The 20,172-nt window shown below is 38.0% G+C and overlaps 1 protein-coding gene across 3 annotated transcripts in view; it reads right to left on the bottom strand.

Annotated features, from left to right (window-relative positions):
- LOC145978414 (NACHT domain- and WD repeat-containing protein 1) overlaps nt 1-20,172 on the bottom strand; it is a 583,318-nt gene that overhangs the window by 160,514 nt on the left and 402,632 nt on the right. For all 3 annotated transcript variants that reach the window (XM_083111046.1, XM_083111037.1, XM_083111043.1), the window contains one exon: nt 5,675-5,797. In XM_083111046.1, coding sequence (XP_082967172.1) covers nt 5,675-5,797 — 123 coding nt within the window. The remainder of the gene's footprint in view (nt 1-5,674; nt 5,798-20,172) is intronic.

The following is a 20,172-nucleotide window of genomic DNA, read 5'->3' as shown; positions in this document are numbered from 1 at the left end:
GAGAGGCAATGGAACGCCTTGAGAAAGAGACGAGTGAAACCATATTTGACGTAAATTTTAAAAATAAGACAATATTTTGTGGCTACAGTTTCGAACCGTGGGAGAGGCATATATATTATTTTGTCCCATCGTCCATTTCACGAGTTTATAATTCTTCCTCACCGACACGATTAACGTCAGTGGGAGAAGAAAAGCGAAGTAAAATAACTGAAACAGAAATAAAAGGAAAAAGCGAAACAAATTTTATCCATAATATTCTGCAGTCACTTCAGTCGTGTTCAAGGAATCCTACCTTTAAAGAGAGCCGTGCTCTCTAACTTGTCTTTTCCCCTTCCTTTGTGCTCTCGATTCCCTCTGTCACGATTGGTCTAAAACTAATTAATGCGACGTTAATTAAACAATCCAAACAACGAAACAATGCACAATCAACTGCACAAAACAACATTCCATTTGTTTTCGAACCGGAAAACAATTGAGATGCTGTAAAATGAAGCAAGAAGCAGTAATAAACTGGGAATTTGGTACGGTATAGAATTAAATCGGTGAAGATGTTCCATTTGATTAGATTTTTGTTATTTAGTGTCGCTATTCTTTCACTTTTGGCAAATAGCGACGATGAAGATGAGTAATGAGTGATGATATGATGACATTGATTAACGGACACTCACCAAGAACACCCATGGCCAAGCCGATATTCGAACCAGGGGCCCATGCTGTCGTAGCGCGCTGTGCTAACCACTCCGCCACGGAGGTTGGTTAGAAGTGGACATTATACCATATTTTGTGTGCGCAATTGGGATCAATCAATCGAATGACTAGGCATATTATATTATTAATATATTCATATCATAATATCACGTCGTATTATTCGGCACGAAGTAACATCATAGACATTCAATCTTGCATTATTGCCTTTCAACTATTTCTTCGACTTGAGGTTAATAACATCAATAAGATAAATTATGAAACAAATGATAATGAATGTGGGATATTGACAGTTATTTCGAATTACCTGACACAAGCAACATTAAGCAGACTCGGTGGGCAAGCTCATTAAGTGGTCAACCTTCGATCTCGTCACCAAAGTTCCCGGATTTGAGTACCGTCCTTGTCACAGGTGTTTGAGTATTTCGTCATTAATTTCATGTAATGGTCAGTCGTCCACGGCTGGGAAGAAAAGTGATGTTACGTAACAAAACTAATAAAAATAAACATGATCGAAGAGTACTTATTTCATATCTCACGAAATCTCCTATAAAACCGGGATATATGAAATATATGTATACTTTTTCGATTTCTATATGTAACTAGCCGAGACCGAGAACGGGAGAGCAATTTTCAATTCGAGAAACCGAGAGACGGAGACATTGTAAAGTCTTGTTTCTTTCTTGACATCTCCCTAATTGAGTTGTTGTTCTGTTCATTATTGGCTTTGTATTGGCAATTATTGTCATTATTCCTCCCCTGGAGGTAAACCATAACGACGATTTATGATTAAATACATTAAAGCAGATAAAAGGGCAAGAACAAGAGAGTCATGTGTGCCCGGGACTTCAACCCAGAACCTTAAGTAACGAGATTTGAAATTCTGGAGAAGGCATCTGTGTTTTGCTTGGCTTTCTCTTTCCTCAACTTCTGTTATTTTATCATGCACGTATAATTAAAATGGATCTGAGAAAATACGTTGCGATCCATAATTGTGTTGGTTAGATGCTATAAATGTGAACTCCAACATGGAATAAATTATTCCTTTTGTATGTGGTTGAACATGAAATTTTCTTACACTGTGACAATTTCTTTTTTTTACTTTTTCTGCACAGATAAGCTAATCTGGACTGGACCTTCAGTTTAAAATGACATACAAACTACTACGTGCATCCACCGTGTATCGAACCTGGGATCCCTTGATTATAAGGTGACGACGTTATCATTACGCCATCGAGGAGGCCCCGTGAGAAAATCTTATTTACTCGATCTATACAATAATTTATATAAACATTTACATTTTCGTTTTCTTCTTTCTTTTTTGTTAACTACTCTTCTACGACTCTTTTTTTGTCTTGGAATTTTTTCTTGTTTCAGGAAAAAAAATAATACATGCAGGCTGTATACCCCCCCCCCATACAAATAGATAGAAAGCTCACTCTCGAGAACTAATTTATAAATAACTTAACCATTAGGAAACAATTCGAACGTTAACTGATATAACTGCAGATGAAACAATACTTCCAAACGCTAACGAAATATCTATTCTTGCATAAGCTTACAGACAACAGGTATCTGGTGAGTCATTCACTCTTGCTACGAGCGAAGGTCACGGAACCAAACGGTGGCAAACAAGCGTCTGCTCTACGAAACTAGGGGTAGCAGACGAGGCGTGTTCCTGTTATCAATGACGTACGAAATAAGGAGGAACACAGCTTTCATATCAAACTAGACCCTTGTTTTGGTCCCGTCATTGCATGTAAACACTTTTTCGTCGTGGCCTTGAATCCCTACCTAAAGGCTTCTCTGCAAGAAAGAAATCTTACCATTGAGGGGAGGAAAAGTGTGTGTGTGTATCGAGGTCCTTCAACTTTCGTATTCTTCTTCATTTCAGAACGCGTGCTGTATCGTCGATTTAATCCAATCTAGCCGTTGTAGGTTCTGTTTCTGTTGGGTAATTTCACATTGTCTTCCTGCTTATGTTATTTGCGACGGAGCTTCTGGTTTCAATAATCTGGACGATAACGGGATTGTGTTGGTTGGTTGACTTGGTGTCTTAAGTCCACTTTATGCACAGTAAGACTAATCGGGAATGCACCTACAGTTTAAAGTGGGATCCGAACCACTATGTGCCTACACATTACTTTGTTGCTAGATATTTGCATGCTAAGATCTAGGAAATGCTACATTTTCAGTGTGTGGAATTGAGAGTTATTTCGGATACGAAGAATTGGAGAATGGAGTAGTGAGAAAAGTATCACCTCACATGTTTGAATTATAGCCCCCCCCCACACACACACAGGACATCGGCCGTGGTTTTTATAACGAAATATAACATGAATGAATTGTGTCAAGAAAAACTGGAGCCTATTCACATCCCTACGGAACTTGGAAGAAGTCCACATAGAAATTAGAAAGTTCTGTTCCGACAAAATCGGGACGTTTAGTAAATGAAAGAGCAAAGTGCTACCTTGTGCTTTGCACCAAGCCATGAAGGCGTGTAGGGGGTGCAGAGTTAGGGTCCCACACTTTCTTGTTACGGCCGAAGGTGGGGATAATGTGATCAGCACCACACCCCTGGCCGCCTTTACCCCTTCCCCCCCACAAGTTTCCTAGAGGTACCCACTTTATACGACGCTGGGTGGGCGCCGGAGCCACTTGAACAGGTGGACAAAATTCCAATTCTCCCCAGTTGGAGATCGAACTCAGATCTCTCGCATGGTAATCAAACTCCCAAACGACCGAGCTACCGCGGCACTTATAGTATAGTAGCCTTTGTAATTAAGGCAAGAATTATTTTAGCGTTTCGTTCAACGGTTTTAGGGGAATCATTTTCGGACATAGGCTATAACTCTTGACGGTTCTGCGACCTGGCTTGAGAAAAGGCGATTTTATGACGAACAACATTCCACCTGATGTCACGTGACTTTCCTACATTTCCTGTGTCTGTTTGCTATTGCATAAAAGACGAGTTGGTCCTTGAGACAGACAGAATCACCCGATCACCTAAAGGTGCAATGTGTGTTGCCTACCTTTCCGGCATTATTTACTGCCATTAAAGTCTTATGGGGAAGAACTTTTTTCCACCACTGTACGCCTCCACTATTACGATTCTTTGTTGAAGAGAATACATCTCACCTACACACGTCTGAACCAAGTCTTCACGGCTTTCGTACTGACAACATAAAAGTATACATGGTTGCAACAGCTTCGGTACAATAGGTGGGAGAAAATAAACAGCCTGTACACGGGCCGGTTTTTAATTTGTTGTTTGTATGCTCGTGGCGGGGTTCGGTTTTTCGTACCTCCCGGTATTTACTCATTCCAAATTTACACCATGTTTAAAAAATGAGCCTTAATCGTTTCAGGACAGTGTTTCCTAGTTTAGGAATTGTATATTATTTTCACAAGAAGGGTTATTTTGTTTATGGGCACGACTTCGATAACATTTTTAACTACCAGAGACTGTGTCTGAGTGTTCCCTATCAAATGTAACTCTCAGAAAACATAAAAACGATATTTCATAACAATTAACTAAGAGAAATGCCACGGGCTGGAACACAAAAATATAAGAAGAAGCAATTCTTGTATACAGAGAAACTTGAACATGTAGCCCGGGGCTCTAAACTGAAGAAAGTTTGTTATTAAAATTCAAAAACTGAGTGCCCGAGGCGTTTCAGAACTATTCGTTGAAAGGAAAAAAAGAACAGTCTCAACAGGAATAGCAAACAACAAGACGGTATTATTGTTTAGAGCATTTTGCATTTTTTTTAAAAAAAAGGAAAACCTCTACGCAAATGCAAAGCTGGCAATTTCTGCATATACGAAGAACTGTCACACAGAATTGGATATTACAGTTGAATGAACTGAGACCGAATTCTGAGAACCTTCTATTAATATCCAGTAGGCTAAGGGGAAGGTATTATATTCAATCGCTTTTATTTTTGATCTTTTAATAATACGAGGACAAGTCAAAAAGTCGAGGTACAAACTAATTATCTTTTAACATGCTACGTATTACTGTCAACTTACACATCCGACGTACATGCCTCTTTCCAATATTTCTGTTCAGAAATGTCTGAAACGAGGGATTCAAACTCGAATCTTCTTCCCAAGAGTAGCCATTTTCTCATGACATTCGTTGCCCCGTTTGACACCAACTGTCGTGGAAGATTAGCAATATCATACTGCAATACAGGGTAGATTTAATTTCTCTTCAGTCTGGTAAAGATCTACGTGTCTACCACCGTAAACAGCAAAACTAGTAACAGTGCAGTAAATATATTTGTACTGGTAGTAACAAGTAAGCGATAAATAATAACACTGGATTCTGTTTCCACCTAGCGGCGAGTTCTGAACTCCATATAACGAAAGAAGAATAGGATCGTAAGCAGTTTGTGGGTGCATTTGAATAAGAAACCTTTCTGTCGAAAAATAATTATTGTACTAGTAAAATGTATATTAAATGGCTCATGATTTTATATTAAAAGTGGCATGCATGTATCAGTGACGGCAATTCTGATGTGGATTGATCAATTGAATGACCGATGGATGGGCCATGTCTTCATATAAAATTATTTGATATTCACACTATGATTACCCATAACAAAAAGAAGGGTTTCATAATTTAATTTTCATTTTAGTTTCATCACAAAAGGTATACTTTGATATGGTGAACCAACCTGATTTTGAGCGGTACGTGGTCAATTATGGCTACTCTATCTCCGCCCCTGCATTGGCTGAAAAATTTTGAATGTTTCATTTTTTTTAATGATTTTATTTCCGGTAAAATAAAGTTTAAGATAAACACAAGAGTACTCAAAATAAGGCAGACATATGGTTACTGCCAGAAATATAGATTCGTCCAAGAAAGATCGTATGAAAGTCGACAATGGCGAGCACCCACATTCTGTTACAAAAAACAACAACAACAACTTGTTTCAGATGAAGTGAAATTGTATCTACTCACCAGGAAGAAGCATCCCCTGGACACTCTGTGGCATTCCCTGATCTCATGCAGGTGATCGGCAAACATTGACGAGTCGTATGCTGGATCAGACTCAGTTCCATAATGCATATCCACCAACTCCACCTGGCGAGAAGAAATTGAAACTGTGACAGGAAAACAATGCAGTCGCTACAGTATAATATTAAACAAGCATACCCTAATGTACTCGACTTCGTTAATTCAGGAAAACTAGAATATGGAGAGATATAAAACCCAATCAATTCCCTTCACGGACATGCTCCAGTGGCTCTCTACAAAAGCTGTAAGACAGATTGTTAAATAATAATTATTGTTTGTGGAATATCCCTTTGTGAAAAAAAACGATATAATAGGATTGTATAACAAAATGAACGGTTTTTTAAAAGCATACATCAATTTTTATTTATCTTTCTGCCCTTTTCTGAGAAATAGCTGAAATTGGGGCACGTACAACGGAGCAGCCAAACCCAGGCAGGGGATTGGAACCCGAAACCTAAGGTGTTGAGATTGTGAGTAGAATTCACCAAGATTAATAATATTTTCATTGTGACAGATCTGTAATATGGGGAGGATATATATCACAGAGAACGAGCTTAATATTTGTGCTTAATATTAAACTAACAAATAAAATACCAAATGTGAGTGAAGAAGGTAAATCGAACCAAACCTATATGGTGTAATCATCATGCTATACTATCATAATTTTGAAAGATTCTTAATGCTCAATTAAGATATCTAATGTTTATTCTGTTAAGGACCTGTACTACTACTTCTGGAATCAAATGAGGCAACGTCCACTAAGGTGCTCGAAAATGGCTTGCGGAATTTCCATGCCGAAAATCCGAAGGTTTCTAAATTTGTTTTCCGTTCAGGGCGCTTCCAAATTCTCTCTCGTGACACTCCAGCTGTCTTCGTGTTGTTCCTAGCATTCCTCGTAGACCTGAAAGAAAAGCAAATTCTGACTCATTTCCCAACACGCGTCAGATTGGAAAGGCGAGCTACATGGGCCACAACCGTTGGAAAGATACATTAAATTTTTTACACGGGTATCCGGCGTCCCATAGTTGGCGACAAATTTTATTGTAACCTTAGCAAATAGATCGACGAAGATAAAAGTATTGAAAATATAAAAACATGAATTTGGAATTCACATAAATGATCATTAGTAATTATCAGTGTAAGGTTGGTTTCGAAACAAGAGACTTTATGAAAACTACTTTCAATGACTATGCAACAGTTTCCAGGAACCAGTAAAAATGTTTGATTACTTTTTGTAAGCATTAAATGTGCAGTAAAAGTATCTTAAACATGCTCAAAGGTGTATCATAAGTGTACAGAAATATCCCACACGTAAAAGTATACTAACCTTAAAACACTATTAGGTGCTTTTAGTATTCATTTAATGTTTACTAAACCTGGGTAAACGCATTTTACATATATTTTGCCGAGCGATAGACTTACTACGTCGACACGGAAGGCTCCGGATTCGAACCCTGAACTAGACATGCGTATTTCTATATATGTTGGTGTCACTTAAAGAATTTCATTTTATCATTAATCATTCTCAGCATCGCGACTAAACAACAGTGGCATAAAGGCAATACTAAACAAGGATCAGCAGAAGCTTGCTTTGAGACCTCTATCCAAATACATGGCGAGAAGAAATGGGTAATAAATCTGGAACTTTCATCGTTAACACAAGAGCAGACGTGGATCGATCACACAGACATGACACATCTGAAATTAGGCCAGTTTCGAGAAACTAGCATAGCTGTTACCATCGTGACTGAAATTAATGGAATGAATTCAAGATCCATGACATGGAGTGGGGAAGAAGTCGGAAATCGGAGACACAAATATTTCTCCGATTCTGAGCTTGAGGAACATCCCCTGCCAACGATGACGAATGACGCCGGGGGCTTCATTATCGGAAATTCCTCTCTCCCATGACCCCTTCCGCCCCCCCCCCCCCATTTCGAGTTGCTCCCCAGAAACGAGTACCAAGAGACACACGAGCGATGTCGTGAAAGGACCGACCGTAATTAAAAGCGATATTCATCTCCACGATGCGAGAATGCTCCAGCCACTGATTCTTAATTAAATTCTACCCCCAGCCCACCCCCCTACTCCACTCCTCCCCGATCGGGAGTCCGCGGAACATTGTCGGGAGTGTGTCGAGCGGAGTTTGAATGAAAGCGGCTCTTTCTTTTCTTGAGTGGGGGGAACGGGGGGAAGTTGTCTTTTCTCCCATTTTCATTTTCTAAGAGGTCGTTTCCATCTGGCGTCTCGCTGCCGTATTCTTCATAGTTTGGAACAGGAGGGCGCCTGTAGAAAGAACATCTTGTTTCTTTCTCTTGTTGCCCGTGTACTAATGGAGTCTGGCACAATTGTGATGACGTAGTGGAAAATTCTGTCTTACAAAATTGCAGGCAAGGACAATTGCGAGCATTCTGACTCGCCTTTAACGGTGACAAACTTTAAGTCCCACCACACCGTCACCATTCACGAAAGTTTTCAATCTCACGTGAAATCAATAACATTCAGTCATGTTTAATCTATTCCAAACACTTGCATGAAATGTTACGCTAATAAATGCTTCAAGTTTTATTAATACCAATTCACCATAAAATAAACTTTCAAAGGTTACAATTTTAACCCTCAAAATCAAATTGCTATTTTCAATTATAATATTATGTAAATAGTTATGTAAACTGATCTGTAGAAACTTAAATTTTAAGAGGACATATTTGAAATATTATATACTTTAAATGTTCCCCGCAGGGTGCCCACTCTAAGACCATGACATCGTACACGGAACCGTTTGGTTACAAGGCGACGACGACAGAGGAACATGTAATTACAAGTTTAAGGCAAGGGCAAAAATGAAAAGCGCTACAAGTAACTGTGTGTGTGTGTGTTTGAGAGAGAGAGAGATAGAGAGAGAGAGAGAGAGAGAGAGAGAATGAGAGTGTGAGTAAGAGCAAGACAAACGTAATAGTCCCTAGGAACAAACCAAGGAAAATTAACGTAAGAATTCGAGGCCACAGTATTGAGCAAGTTGACAAATATCAGATACCTGAAATATTGTGAAAAGATGCCTCTAGTAGAAGAAATATATTTTGTGAAACTTTGAACAACAAGCAAGAAAGATCCTAATGAAGTATTTTGTGGAGTATAGCGCTGAATGCTGCAGAAACTTGGATGCTAACAAGGAGTGAGGAAAAGCAACTAGAAGCTTTAGAAATGTTGCTATGACGAGGAATAGAGCGTATGAAATGGACAAAGTAAAAATAAAACTGTGTTGGAAAGAGTTTGCGAAGGAAAAGTAATGCTGGAAGGAATCAAGAAAAGAAAAAAAACAAAATTGGCTGGGATACAGGCTAAGAAGGAACTACCTACTAAAAGACACATGGAAGGAATGGTTAACGGAGAAAGGATCTGGGAAATAAGAAGATAACAGATGGTAGATAATAATTAATTAAGTTGATCATTCACTGAAATGAAAAGGTGCAAGATCAGAGAAGATGGAAGTTTTAGCGAAAAACCTGCCTTTTAAGGCAGATAAAAATAAATGAGTAATTTATTTTGTACTAGATCTCATCCTTACCGATAAAATATAACTCATTTAATCGTTGGGTGTAAATACCGGGTGGGCCATAAGTCAGTTGTCACTAGCAATCGTTAGACTTTGTTTTGCCTAGCGTAGTGGACGTCAGTCGTGAACTTGACTAATGCGTATTACCCAATATAAGACTGCTGGATCGGTTAACACAGGATCAGTGATCGGTTAGTTTGTATGAACTTTCCAGCCTGATCATTACCAGTCCGTAGTTAGAGATCGGTTAGTTCATTGAACTCTCCAGCCTAATTATTGCCTATTTTTGTGGGAGCAGGAAAAGGTTTATTATCCATCAGCACTAGTCAAGTTCACAACTGACTTCCACTACGCTAGACAAAACAAAGTCTAATGATTTGCTAGTGACAACTTACTTACGGCCCACCATGGAAGTGAAAGGTTGTTAACGTTAAAATGCAAACACTATAAACAATTATCATTTATTAATTTATACAAATATAAAGTCCATTTATAGCTTCTATTTCACAGTGAGATTTTCCATAATCGGGCTAATCATTTCAGAAATTCACGGAATTCTAACATAGACACTATCGGTTAATTTGCATGCAACCTGCAGGGCATATAAGATATTGAAAATACGGATTTTGAAATTGGTAAGGAGTCCCTCTGAGTAGAGTAGTTGTAATGTTATCACCTTATAATCAACGAGTCCTGGGTTCGTTCCTCAGTATATTCCTTAGTGGTTCGGATACCACTTCATACTGTAGGTCCCGTCCCGACTGAACTACACGAGCATGAAATTGACTCGAAACAAACTCTGACAAAACTTTGAAATTGGGAGGGTTACGTAATCTGCTTCTGACTGGATCGGCGCATTCCTATGTGCTCTCTTCCATCAACAAAGTTACTGAAATGCTCCCGGATTCTTGGGCTGAGAAGCGAGTCGCTACCTATGAAAACTCATCACACGGAGTTTCACCGGAGAAACTGCGAGAAGCTCTTACCCGTCGGGGCAGAAAAGTGAAAATACTTGAGCGTGGGATATTGTCGAATGCGTTTATCCAAAATTCTGTCTGGTGCCATCTAAGGAAATGGGATTTCCTGCGTCGCGGGTTGGAAGGGGAGATTAAGGAGAGGATCTTCCTCCAGGGCAAGGCTCGGCCGAACAGCAGGAAGCGCAGAGCGTCGGAGGCAGCTACGAATCAGCATGATCCTAAGATTAAAGAGGCGCAAGGTACTCAAGCTTGTATCCCACCTCTTTAAAAGATTTTCTTCAAATTATGTATGCTGAGAGACCGAACAAAATATGCTCATTTTAAAAGATGAACCGTCAAAGAAAAGGTAAGGACCTCTCCGATGGCATAGTGGTAACGTCATCGCTTTGTAATCAAGTGGTCCCGGGTTCGATACAAGGTGGAGGCACACAGTGATTAGGATCCAACTTTAAACTGTAGGTTCAGTCCCGATTAGCCTCTCTGTGCATTGAGTGGACTTAAAACAACAACGAAACATTAGTAGAGGGAATGTAAAGTTCTGCTAAATTTAAAATAATAACAACAAAACAACAGAAATGTACTGATCATAAAACAAAACACTACTAAAGTTCTCACGAAGAAATAATAGAACGGGACTTTTCAGCTCCATATGAAGGCGGTGTCTCAGGAGGGATTTGTTACAACCCTTTGCCCCTCGTAATTGAACCATAATGGTCGGGAAATTTCAGAAATCTTCCCTCACCCCCTGATAAAAAGTTGTGGCTGTTAGGTTTGGCAACATAGTCCAAAGAAAAATTGTCGTCGCCATGGTGACACTCCATCCTTGATGGGTTCAAACTTAAACATGTCCTATTAATAGCTGCTTACGAAAGTGACAAAATGTACAGACACTGATAGCTCTAAATACGCATTGCTCAGACTATACTCTGTAGTGATTTAGGCGATTAAGCAAGGATTCTGGTGAAAACCATAAAAATATGTTTGTAGACGGAAAAGCTGTATACTCTCTTTCGTTATGATCAAATGGTATTTATAGGTAAATATGTTTAGTTGAGTATGTTTACTACTGCTTTTAACAATTGTTAACTGATTATAACCTTTTTTGCATTGAAATATATGTCTGTACTACCTCACATATAATACGTATGAATCTTGACCAGAAAATAAAAATTCAACTCCAATTGTCTACATCTACAATCTACTGGAAACTTTAAACTAGACTGTGTCGAAAGAAACATGGACTTAATCAATGCAGTGTATTGGTGCTTGAAATGGGCCGTTGCAGTTAGGAATGGTTGTATTACTCTAAGATCTATGCAAGGAGGATGACTCGTGCTTTAGGGGCGCTATTTCAGCCACTCAATACAGAGAAGTAACCAAAGATTCCGAGTCAAATCATGGCAGCTGATGAGGTGAGACATCTCTACAAGCATGTATTCCTCATCACAGAACTTCAAAGTTATTTCATTTCCAGACGAAATGTTGACCAGCGTGTTTGGTCGGAAATTCACACGGTACAAACTCAATCATACCGTCTCAACCCATAAAAAATTGGCGGAAATTTTACCTCTCGACTTACGTAATAGGCGACTTACTTAAATTCGTAGTTACGTAATAATTGTACGTAGCTGTCACAAGAAATTTTTTTTATTTGAAAAGTGTGATTTCAGTTTGTTTTTATATTCTTTTACAGTATATATTTTTCATACTATTATAGTTTATATCCGAGTAAATACTGCTCCATGACGTTTCATTTATAAAATAGTACTGTGTAAATAATACACACACACACACACACACACACACACACACACACACACATATATATATATATATATATATATATATATATATATATATAATTTGCAATTCTTCAAATTTCGTGGAGCAATTTCTTACATTTAATTCATTGAATCCAATCACATTTTGATCCCTTTTTATCGAAATAGAATCATTCGCATCTTTATTCTCATTGTCACCACTACTGATTATGAGATTACATAAATTTTAATTCTGTCGTTCACATAAAAGATGATGATGATACGTTACATGTTAGTAGAGCTAGGCCAGACTGTCATTTGGGTATAATCGCACCACTAGTCAGCATGGGGGTCCCCAGGATTCTCTCCAGTGAGGAGCAAACAAGGTAATTTGCTTTCCAGGTGGGAACAAAGAAGGCACATTTTTTCCCCCCTCGAAAAACAGTATTTCAGTCCGAAGTTATTATGTTTCTTCAACTAATTTATAATAATGAACATGAATTACTGTAACTGAAATGTCATTATATGTGAAATATATAAGTTTTAGGTGGACCTTCATTTTCCAGATGGACGTGGCCCCCCTTACCCCCTCCATTCCATACGACCATGATAGTCAGTGTTCCACCTATTAGGACCATAGCATTTTTTTATCCAGTAAAATCCAGTTGATTTGTCCGTGGCCCCCAAAAGTTTTATCGGCAGGTAAACTACTTTCCATTATTTCCACTCAGTCATTTCAGTTTCTAAACAATATTTTATTTTTAATTTTCATTATTTTTCATTTCTCAAACCCCACATTGAGTAAAACAGAATTTACTAGCTATTATTCTTAAGAGGGACCTTACGCAGCCAATAGTTTCATAGAATTTAGTGATAATGCATGCGTTAACGAATATTTCTCAAATATTCAAGTAAACAAGAAAAAAATAAGCAGATATCCGGATGTAAATAAAATAATGGAAACGTTATTGTTATTTCTATTTCTATTTTGCTTACGTCTTTTTTGTAACTTTTGTGATATTTGCGACGATGATGATGAACGATGAAGCGATGGAACAAATACACATGCATATTTGCTTGGGATTCGAACCTACGACAATTTCTGTGATACCTCCACTATTGAGGTCAATTATTATCATCATTATTATTATGTCATGTGATCAACCAGCATAAATATGTAACACAAGCTTGGACAAACATAAAATACCCGGGTTCAGTACATTTACACGTAATATTTCCTTTTCAATGGAAAAGATAGGCCTGCTCCCAACAGAAGAAAGTTCCTTCCTGGCCTAGCTCTGGTAATCGACCATTCATTCCAAACAAGGATTCTGAAATTCGACCTTGACCATTTGGCGGTGACAACACAGCTCTCTGAGAGAGGGTCGAGGAACAGTCTATTCCCCTCCGGCTATTTCGAGGGTATGGAGAACACAGATTTCGCGGACCTATGAATTTGCGGCCGGAATTGTTGGCGTGACAATTATACTTTCTTATATTATCTGCATTAGGAAAGTGATAAAAGACAGTTATACTGCTTTTGTTGTCTCGCCAAATTTTCAAGTTAATTGCTCTCCTGTTTTTTCTTACTAATAGAAACAATCCTCTCTTCTTTCTTGGCGGTGACGTAATTTCTTATTTTATATTGACAACACAACACTCGCGAGACTCGAAAAACTTTTAGCTAGCAGAAGCTGTCCAACTCGAATATCCCTCCGCCCGCTGGAAGTTCCAGGCGGTGTCGCAGGTGGCAGCACAATTTGCCGTGATAAAAATACGTTGCAGGCCTGGAATGTTAATATAATTGCAAAGTAATACGCAATCTTGCCAGTAACAAAAGTATAGCAATCGCAGCATAAATGTTCCCTCTTGTGATCTACGTAGTCGGTTTTTTAATATTCTTCTTGTGTGGGGGTAGTTCGGTATTTCGCGGTCTGAGTCGCATTTTCCTTCTTGAAAATGCGACTCGGATCGCGAGGTGTTGGATTGTTTCTGTTCGTGTGGTGGGTGTTTGCTGTCTCCTTCATTATTTGTGTTTATCCGCCCTTCTGGCACCATTTCTAACCCTATTCCTGTATATATATATATATATATATATATATATATATATATATATATGTGTGTGTGTGTGTGTGTGTGTGTGTGTGTGTGTGTGTGTGTGTGTGTGTGTGTGTGTGTGTATGTATATATATATATATATATATATATATATATATATATATATGTATATATACACATATGTATGTATATGTATGTATGTGTATATATATAATCTTGTGTAGTAGTAGTTGTGCATTTGTGTTTTATCTTGTGTAGTGGTTGTTATGTGTTTGTGTGTCTTGTGCAGTAGTTGTGCTGTGTAGTGTTTTTGGGTTTGTCTTGTGTAGTAGTTGTAGTGCCTAGTGTGTTTGTGTTTATTTTGTGTAGTAGTTATGCTGTATAATGTGTTTCTGTTTGTCTTGTGTAGTATCGGTGGTGTGTATGTATGTGTCTTGTGTTGTAGTTGTGCTGTCTAGTATGTTGTTTTTGTCTTGCGTAGTAGTTGTGCTGTCTAATTTGTTTGTGTTTGTCTTGTGTAGTAGTTGTGGTGTGTTTGTGTTTATATTTTGTTGTAGTTGTGATGTGTTTGTGTGTGTCTTGTGTAGTAGTTGTGCTGTCTAATGTGTTTGTGTTCGTCTTGTGTAGTAGTTCCTCCATTCATATTGGGGGTTAGGCGTAGAGCTGACAACTCTGCACTGTAAAAACACATGTCAAGAAACAACAATATAAGGCCATGGATGTTCCCAAGGTAAAATATTCCGGAGGTAAAATAGTCCCCCGTTCGGATCTCCGGGTGGGGACTACTTTGGGAGGTCTCTGGACTAAGGATAAGATCTACGTTAGGAAGAAGGATATTAAATTAGGCACCTGGAATGTTCTGAGCCTTTACCGGCCTGGGGCATTTCAGTGTACAGTTAATGAGATAGTTAAGTATAAATTAGATGTAGTAGCTGTCCAGGAAGTTAGGTGGCCAGGAGAAGGGAATTGTAAAACTAAAAATTATACTTTTTTCTATGGTGGTACTGAAAATCATAATTTTGGAACAGGCTTTTTCATAAATAATAGAATTATATCGGCTCTTAAAACAGTAGAATTTATTAATGATAGGATATCATATGCAGTTTTACAGGGTAGGTGGTGTAAAATTATTTTAATAAACATACATGCACCAACGGAAGATAAAGATGATAATACTAAAGATGATTTTTATGCAGAGTTAGAACAGGTCTTTGATAAATTTTCTCAGTATGATATGAAAATTCTGTTAGGTGACTGTAATGCACAAATTGGCAAAGAAGAGACATTTAAACCCACGATTGGTAAAGAAAGTCTTCATGAATTAAGTAATGATAATGGTATAAGATTGATTACTTTTGCAACCTCAAAGAATTTAATTGTGAAAAGTACCACTTTTAAACATAAAGATATCCATAAATATACCTGGTCTTCTCCAGATGGTAAAACTCACAATCAGATAGATCATATTCTCATTGATAAGAGAAGGCATACTAGTATAATTGACGTTCGTACACATAGAGGTGCTGACTGTGCTAGTGACCATTATTTAGTAATTGCTAAATTAAGAGAGAGACTCTCAGTGATAAATCATAAGCAACAAAATCTAAAAGTTCTAAAATTTGATACAGGAAAGTTTACTGATGAAAGAATTAAGAAAGATTACCAAATTAAACTGTCAAATAGATTTGATGTTTTGCAGGATTTAAATGATGATGAAAATATAAATGAAACAGACGTAAATAAGAATTGGGAGCACATACGTAATGCAATAGAATCAGCAGCTAAAGAAAGTATAGGATACCATAAACCGAGAAAAAGTAAGCCATGGTTTGATAATGAATGTCATAATCTAATAGAAATAAGAAATCAGGCTAGACTTAGGTGGTTAAATAACTCTGATGATACAAATCTAAACAATTATAATAGAATAAAGCGAGAAGTTAACCGCACGTTTAGAAGTAAAAAAAGAGATTACTTGAAAAACAAAATTAACGAAATTGAAACAAACAGCAAAAATAAAAATATCAGAGATTTATATAAAGGTGTAAATGAATTTAGAAAGGGGTGGCAACCTAAAGTAAACTTGATAAAAGATGAAGACGGTGATTTTCTAGCTGACCCAAGTGATATTCTAAATAGATGGAAGAACTACTTTAATGACCTTTTAAATGTCCATGTAGGAGATAAATCAGAAGTGAATGAAGTACACACAGCAGAACCTTTAGTTCCAGAACCCAACTTGACTGAAGTTAAAGATGCTATTAAAAGGCTAAAGAATAACAAAGCACCTGGCATTGATTTAATACCAGCTGAGTTAATTAAATATGGTGGAAATTCATTAATGTATCAAATTCATAAATTAATCTGTTTAATATGGAATAAAGAAGAAATCCCTCAACAGTGGAAAGAATCCATAATTGTTCCTGTGTTTAAAAAAGGTGATAAAATGAACTGCAATAATTACCGTGGAATTTCTCTACTCTCAACAACATATAAAATATTATCTAACATTCTTTTAACAAGACTAACCCCATATGCTAATGAAATTATAGGTGATTATCAATGTGGATTTAAACGTAACAGATCAACTACAGATCAAATTTTTCACATCAGACAGACACTTGAAAAAAAGTGGGAATATACTCAAAATGTCCATCAGCTATTCATTGATTTCAAAAAAGCATATGATTCAGTCAAAAGAGATAAACTATATAATATATTAGTTGAGTTTGGAATACCTAAGAAGCTTGTTAGTATGATAAAAGTATGCACCAGTGAAACAGAAAGTAAAATTCGTGTGGGTATTAATATGTCTGACAAATTTACAATTCATGATGGGTTAAAACAAGGAGATGCATTATCTCCATTGCTCTTTAATTTTGCCTTAGAATATGCTGTTAGGAAGGTAAAAGAAACTAAAGAAGGACTAAAATTAAATGGTGTGACTCAGTTGTTAGCATATGCAGATGATGTAGACTTACTGGGGGATGATGTGAATACAATTAAGAATAATGCTAAAATATTTTTCAAAACTGCTAAAGAGATAGGTTTGGAAGTTAACAAAGAGAAAACTAAATATATGCTTACAGGCCGAAACCAAGTGTTAGGTAATAATCAAAATCTAATTATTGATAACAACTCGTTTGAACCAGTTTCCAAATTCAAATACTTAGGAGTAATATTAACAAATAAAAATTATATTAAAGAGGAAATAAAAAGTAGGCTTAATTCAGGAAATGCATGTTACTTCTCTCTTCATAAACTTTTGTCTTCTCGTTTAATATCTAAAAAACTGAAAGTTAAAATATACAAAACAGTAATTTTGCCTGTAGTATTATATGCATGTGAAACTTGGTCCCTTACATTGAAAGAGGAACATAAATTGAGAGTATTTGAAAATAAGATCCTTAGGAAAATATTTGGACCTAAAAGGGATGAGGAGACAGGTGAGTGGAGAAGGTTACATAATTTAGAACTACATAATTTGTATTCATGTCCAGATATTATTAGAATAATTAAATCAAGAAGACTTAGGTGGGCAGGCCATGTGGCACGAATGGGAGAGGAACGAGGAGTTTACAGGATTCTTGTTGGGAAATCTGATGGTAAGAGACCTGTAGGAAGGCCAAGACGAAGATGGAGGGACAACGTTGAGATGGACCTAAGGGAAATCGGTAGGGATGGAAAAGAGTATATAGAACTTGCTCAAAATAGGGAAACATGGAAGGCCTGTGTTGCTGCAGCCATGAACCTTCGGGTTTAAGAAGGCTAGAGAGTTAGTTAGTTAGTTGGTTAGTTTGTGTGTGTATATATGTATATATATATTGTGGAACGATTCAAGGGAGACTCTGTAAAAAGGTAAAATATCTCTGCAGACACCAGTGCTCGGTCAAGCGGCAATACACTGCACAACGTAACATTCCACAAATAGCTGAAGCACATGGTGTCAGGAGCCTCTGCATCCCGTCATCGTCTGGCAAATACGGAAGAGCTGAGCATGCAGCTAGGAAGTATTTGCCAGCAGCTTAAAAGAGGAAGGCACTGGAATTCGAGGTTCATTCGTTCAGTTTATTCATTCAAGGAGGACACCAGCTACCAGGCTAAGATTTTCTGCACGCTATCAGGTCTCAAGCCAGCTCGGGACTCCGAAACGTAGCTTTCGTCAAAGGCAACCGCACAGTTCGTATGCGAGTTGCCCAGCCTCAGTACCACGGTTTGTAAGTCACAGCCGTAGGTCAGCCGTCGCTCGAACAGCCTTCTCAAAGGCCATTTCTCCAAGACCAGCTTGTGCTTCGTCGCCTGCCACGGTTAAGAAGACCGTGGGCCGCCGAGATCAGGACTCCGTGCTCTGTCGCCTGACGTCTACGGTCAACCGCTTGGCCGAGAGGTAAGATGTACATCGTCGACATCCATTGAAATCTTTCCACTCTCTTCCAGGAGCCTGTCAGCGAGATTGTATGGGGAACATAAAACGTAACCTTGCTCTACCATCTGACCCCAAGCGTTCACAATCACGATCCCCGTAGCTTATGATCTTGAAACCAGTGAACGCATCAATATGTATATATATATAATAATAATAATAATAATAATAATAAATATTGCAGTTTCTTACGAAGTTACACAGCAATTTACAAATTCGACTTAAGTAAAATTCAAGTTACGTAAAGGTTTTCGGAACGCATTACTTACGTAACTCGGAGGGCTGTAGTTACTATTCTGCATGTACAAGACTGAAAAACTTGTCAGATCGCGTGTAAAGGGTCTAAACCTCCACAGTGAGTCCAACAAAAATAGCGACGCTTTAATCTCTTTCTTATCATGACCAATGCAATACAAGCTATTTTCCTTACCTTCCTTGTGGAAGTCTGACAAAAAAATGGGCAATATACGTACTGTACAGTCACCAGTATTAAAAAAGGGACTCCTACATCTGAAATACTCCCTTCCCTGCAAGACGTTTTGTGTGTTGCCTAACTATGCGGCAATAAGTGTATTTTAATAGCAAGCTTTCAACAGCAACTTCTACCACTGCCGTACAGTTCAGCAACACACACAGCGTCTTGCGGGGAAGCGAGTATTTCAGGATCTAGGTGTCCCATTTTTATTGCCCGTGACTGTACATCTGCGAAAGTGTTCGAAATTCTTGTGATGGCACTAAGTATTAACTTCTTTTAATGAAAATAGGCCATTTCAATGAATAAACAAAAGAACAACATTATATATCCAGGAATCAAGATGGAGCCTTTTACATTACCAAATGAACAGAAACGTATGAACCACCTTGGCTAACGAACTGTCTGGAAATCCACAACTTCCACTCCACACGAAACTTATCTTGTACCAGGAGACTCCCAGAAAACAGAAGCGAGCAACGATTTTCCATATGTATTACAGGGGTATTGGTTCTTCTAATTTTGCTTTCCCTTCCCTTCCACCTCTCCAACTGTGTTAAATCCTGGCGTACACGGAAAAGCTCGTTAAAGAGCTTGCTTTTTTCCTTAGAAAAAAAAAGCCGAAATTAAGGATTCTCCAATCTCTTGATTTTCTAGATGGAGGCAGAACATTAATGTAATGAACCTTTGGGGGAAAACGAACGGAAAAGGAATGAGCGTGGGAGGGGGGTGGGGGTGCTACAAGTTTTTCTGCGCCTTCCAATCATTTATCGACCAAACGAAGCTCCTATCTCCCAGATATTCCGTCTGATTATTAACCTTCTTGTGTCACAGTTCGGATTTGCTCCCCCTCTTGTCAAATGCTGAAACATATTTTGATCAGTCCTTCAAGCTTTAAGAGCACACGTGGGACCTGCAGTTATGAAATGCACTGAAGTTTTCTTCTCACGGCTGTCCTAGTGTTTCACAAGATATCCTTGCACATAGACAACACACACATTATTAAAAACGAGTGGGTTGCATAACAACCAGGTAAATATGTGCATTGCGCGAAATCGTATTGCACGGATTTATTCTCCAAGAGATTACTTCTTGCTCCACACATACCTATTTAATAGAGATTGATTGATTGATTGAGTTGGTGTTTAAGTTCACTTTGTCCACAGTAAGGCTAATCGGGGCCGGACCTACAGTT

This window comes from Lepisma saccharinum, chromosome 1 (assembly GCF_977018435.1).
Source record: "Lepisma saccharinum chromosome 1, izLepSacc3.1, whole genome shotgun sequence".
Taxonomy (NCBI): domain Eukaryota; kingdom Metazoa; phylum Arthropoda; class Insecta; order Zygentoma; family Lepismatidae; genus Lepisma; species Lepisma saccharinum.
The sequence above is the reverse complement of the archived record's forward strand: the minus strand, read 5'-3'. Positions and strand labels throughout refer to the sequence as shown.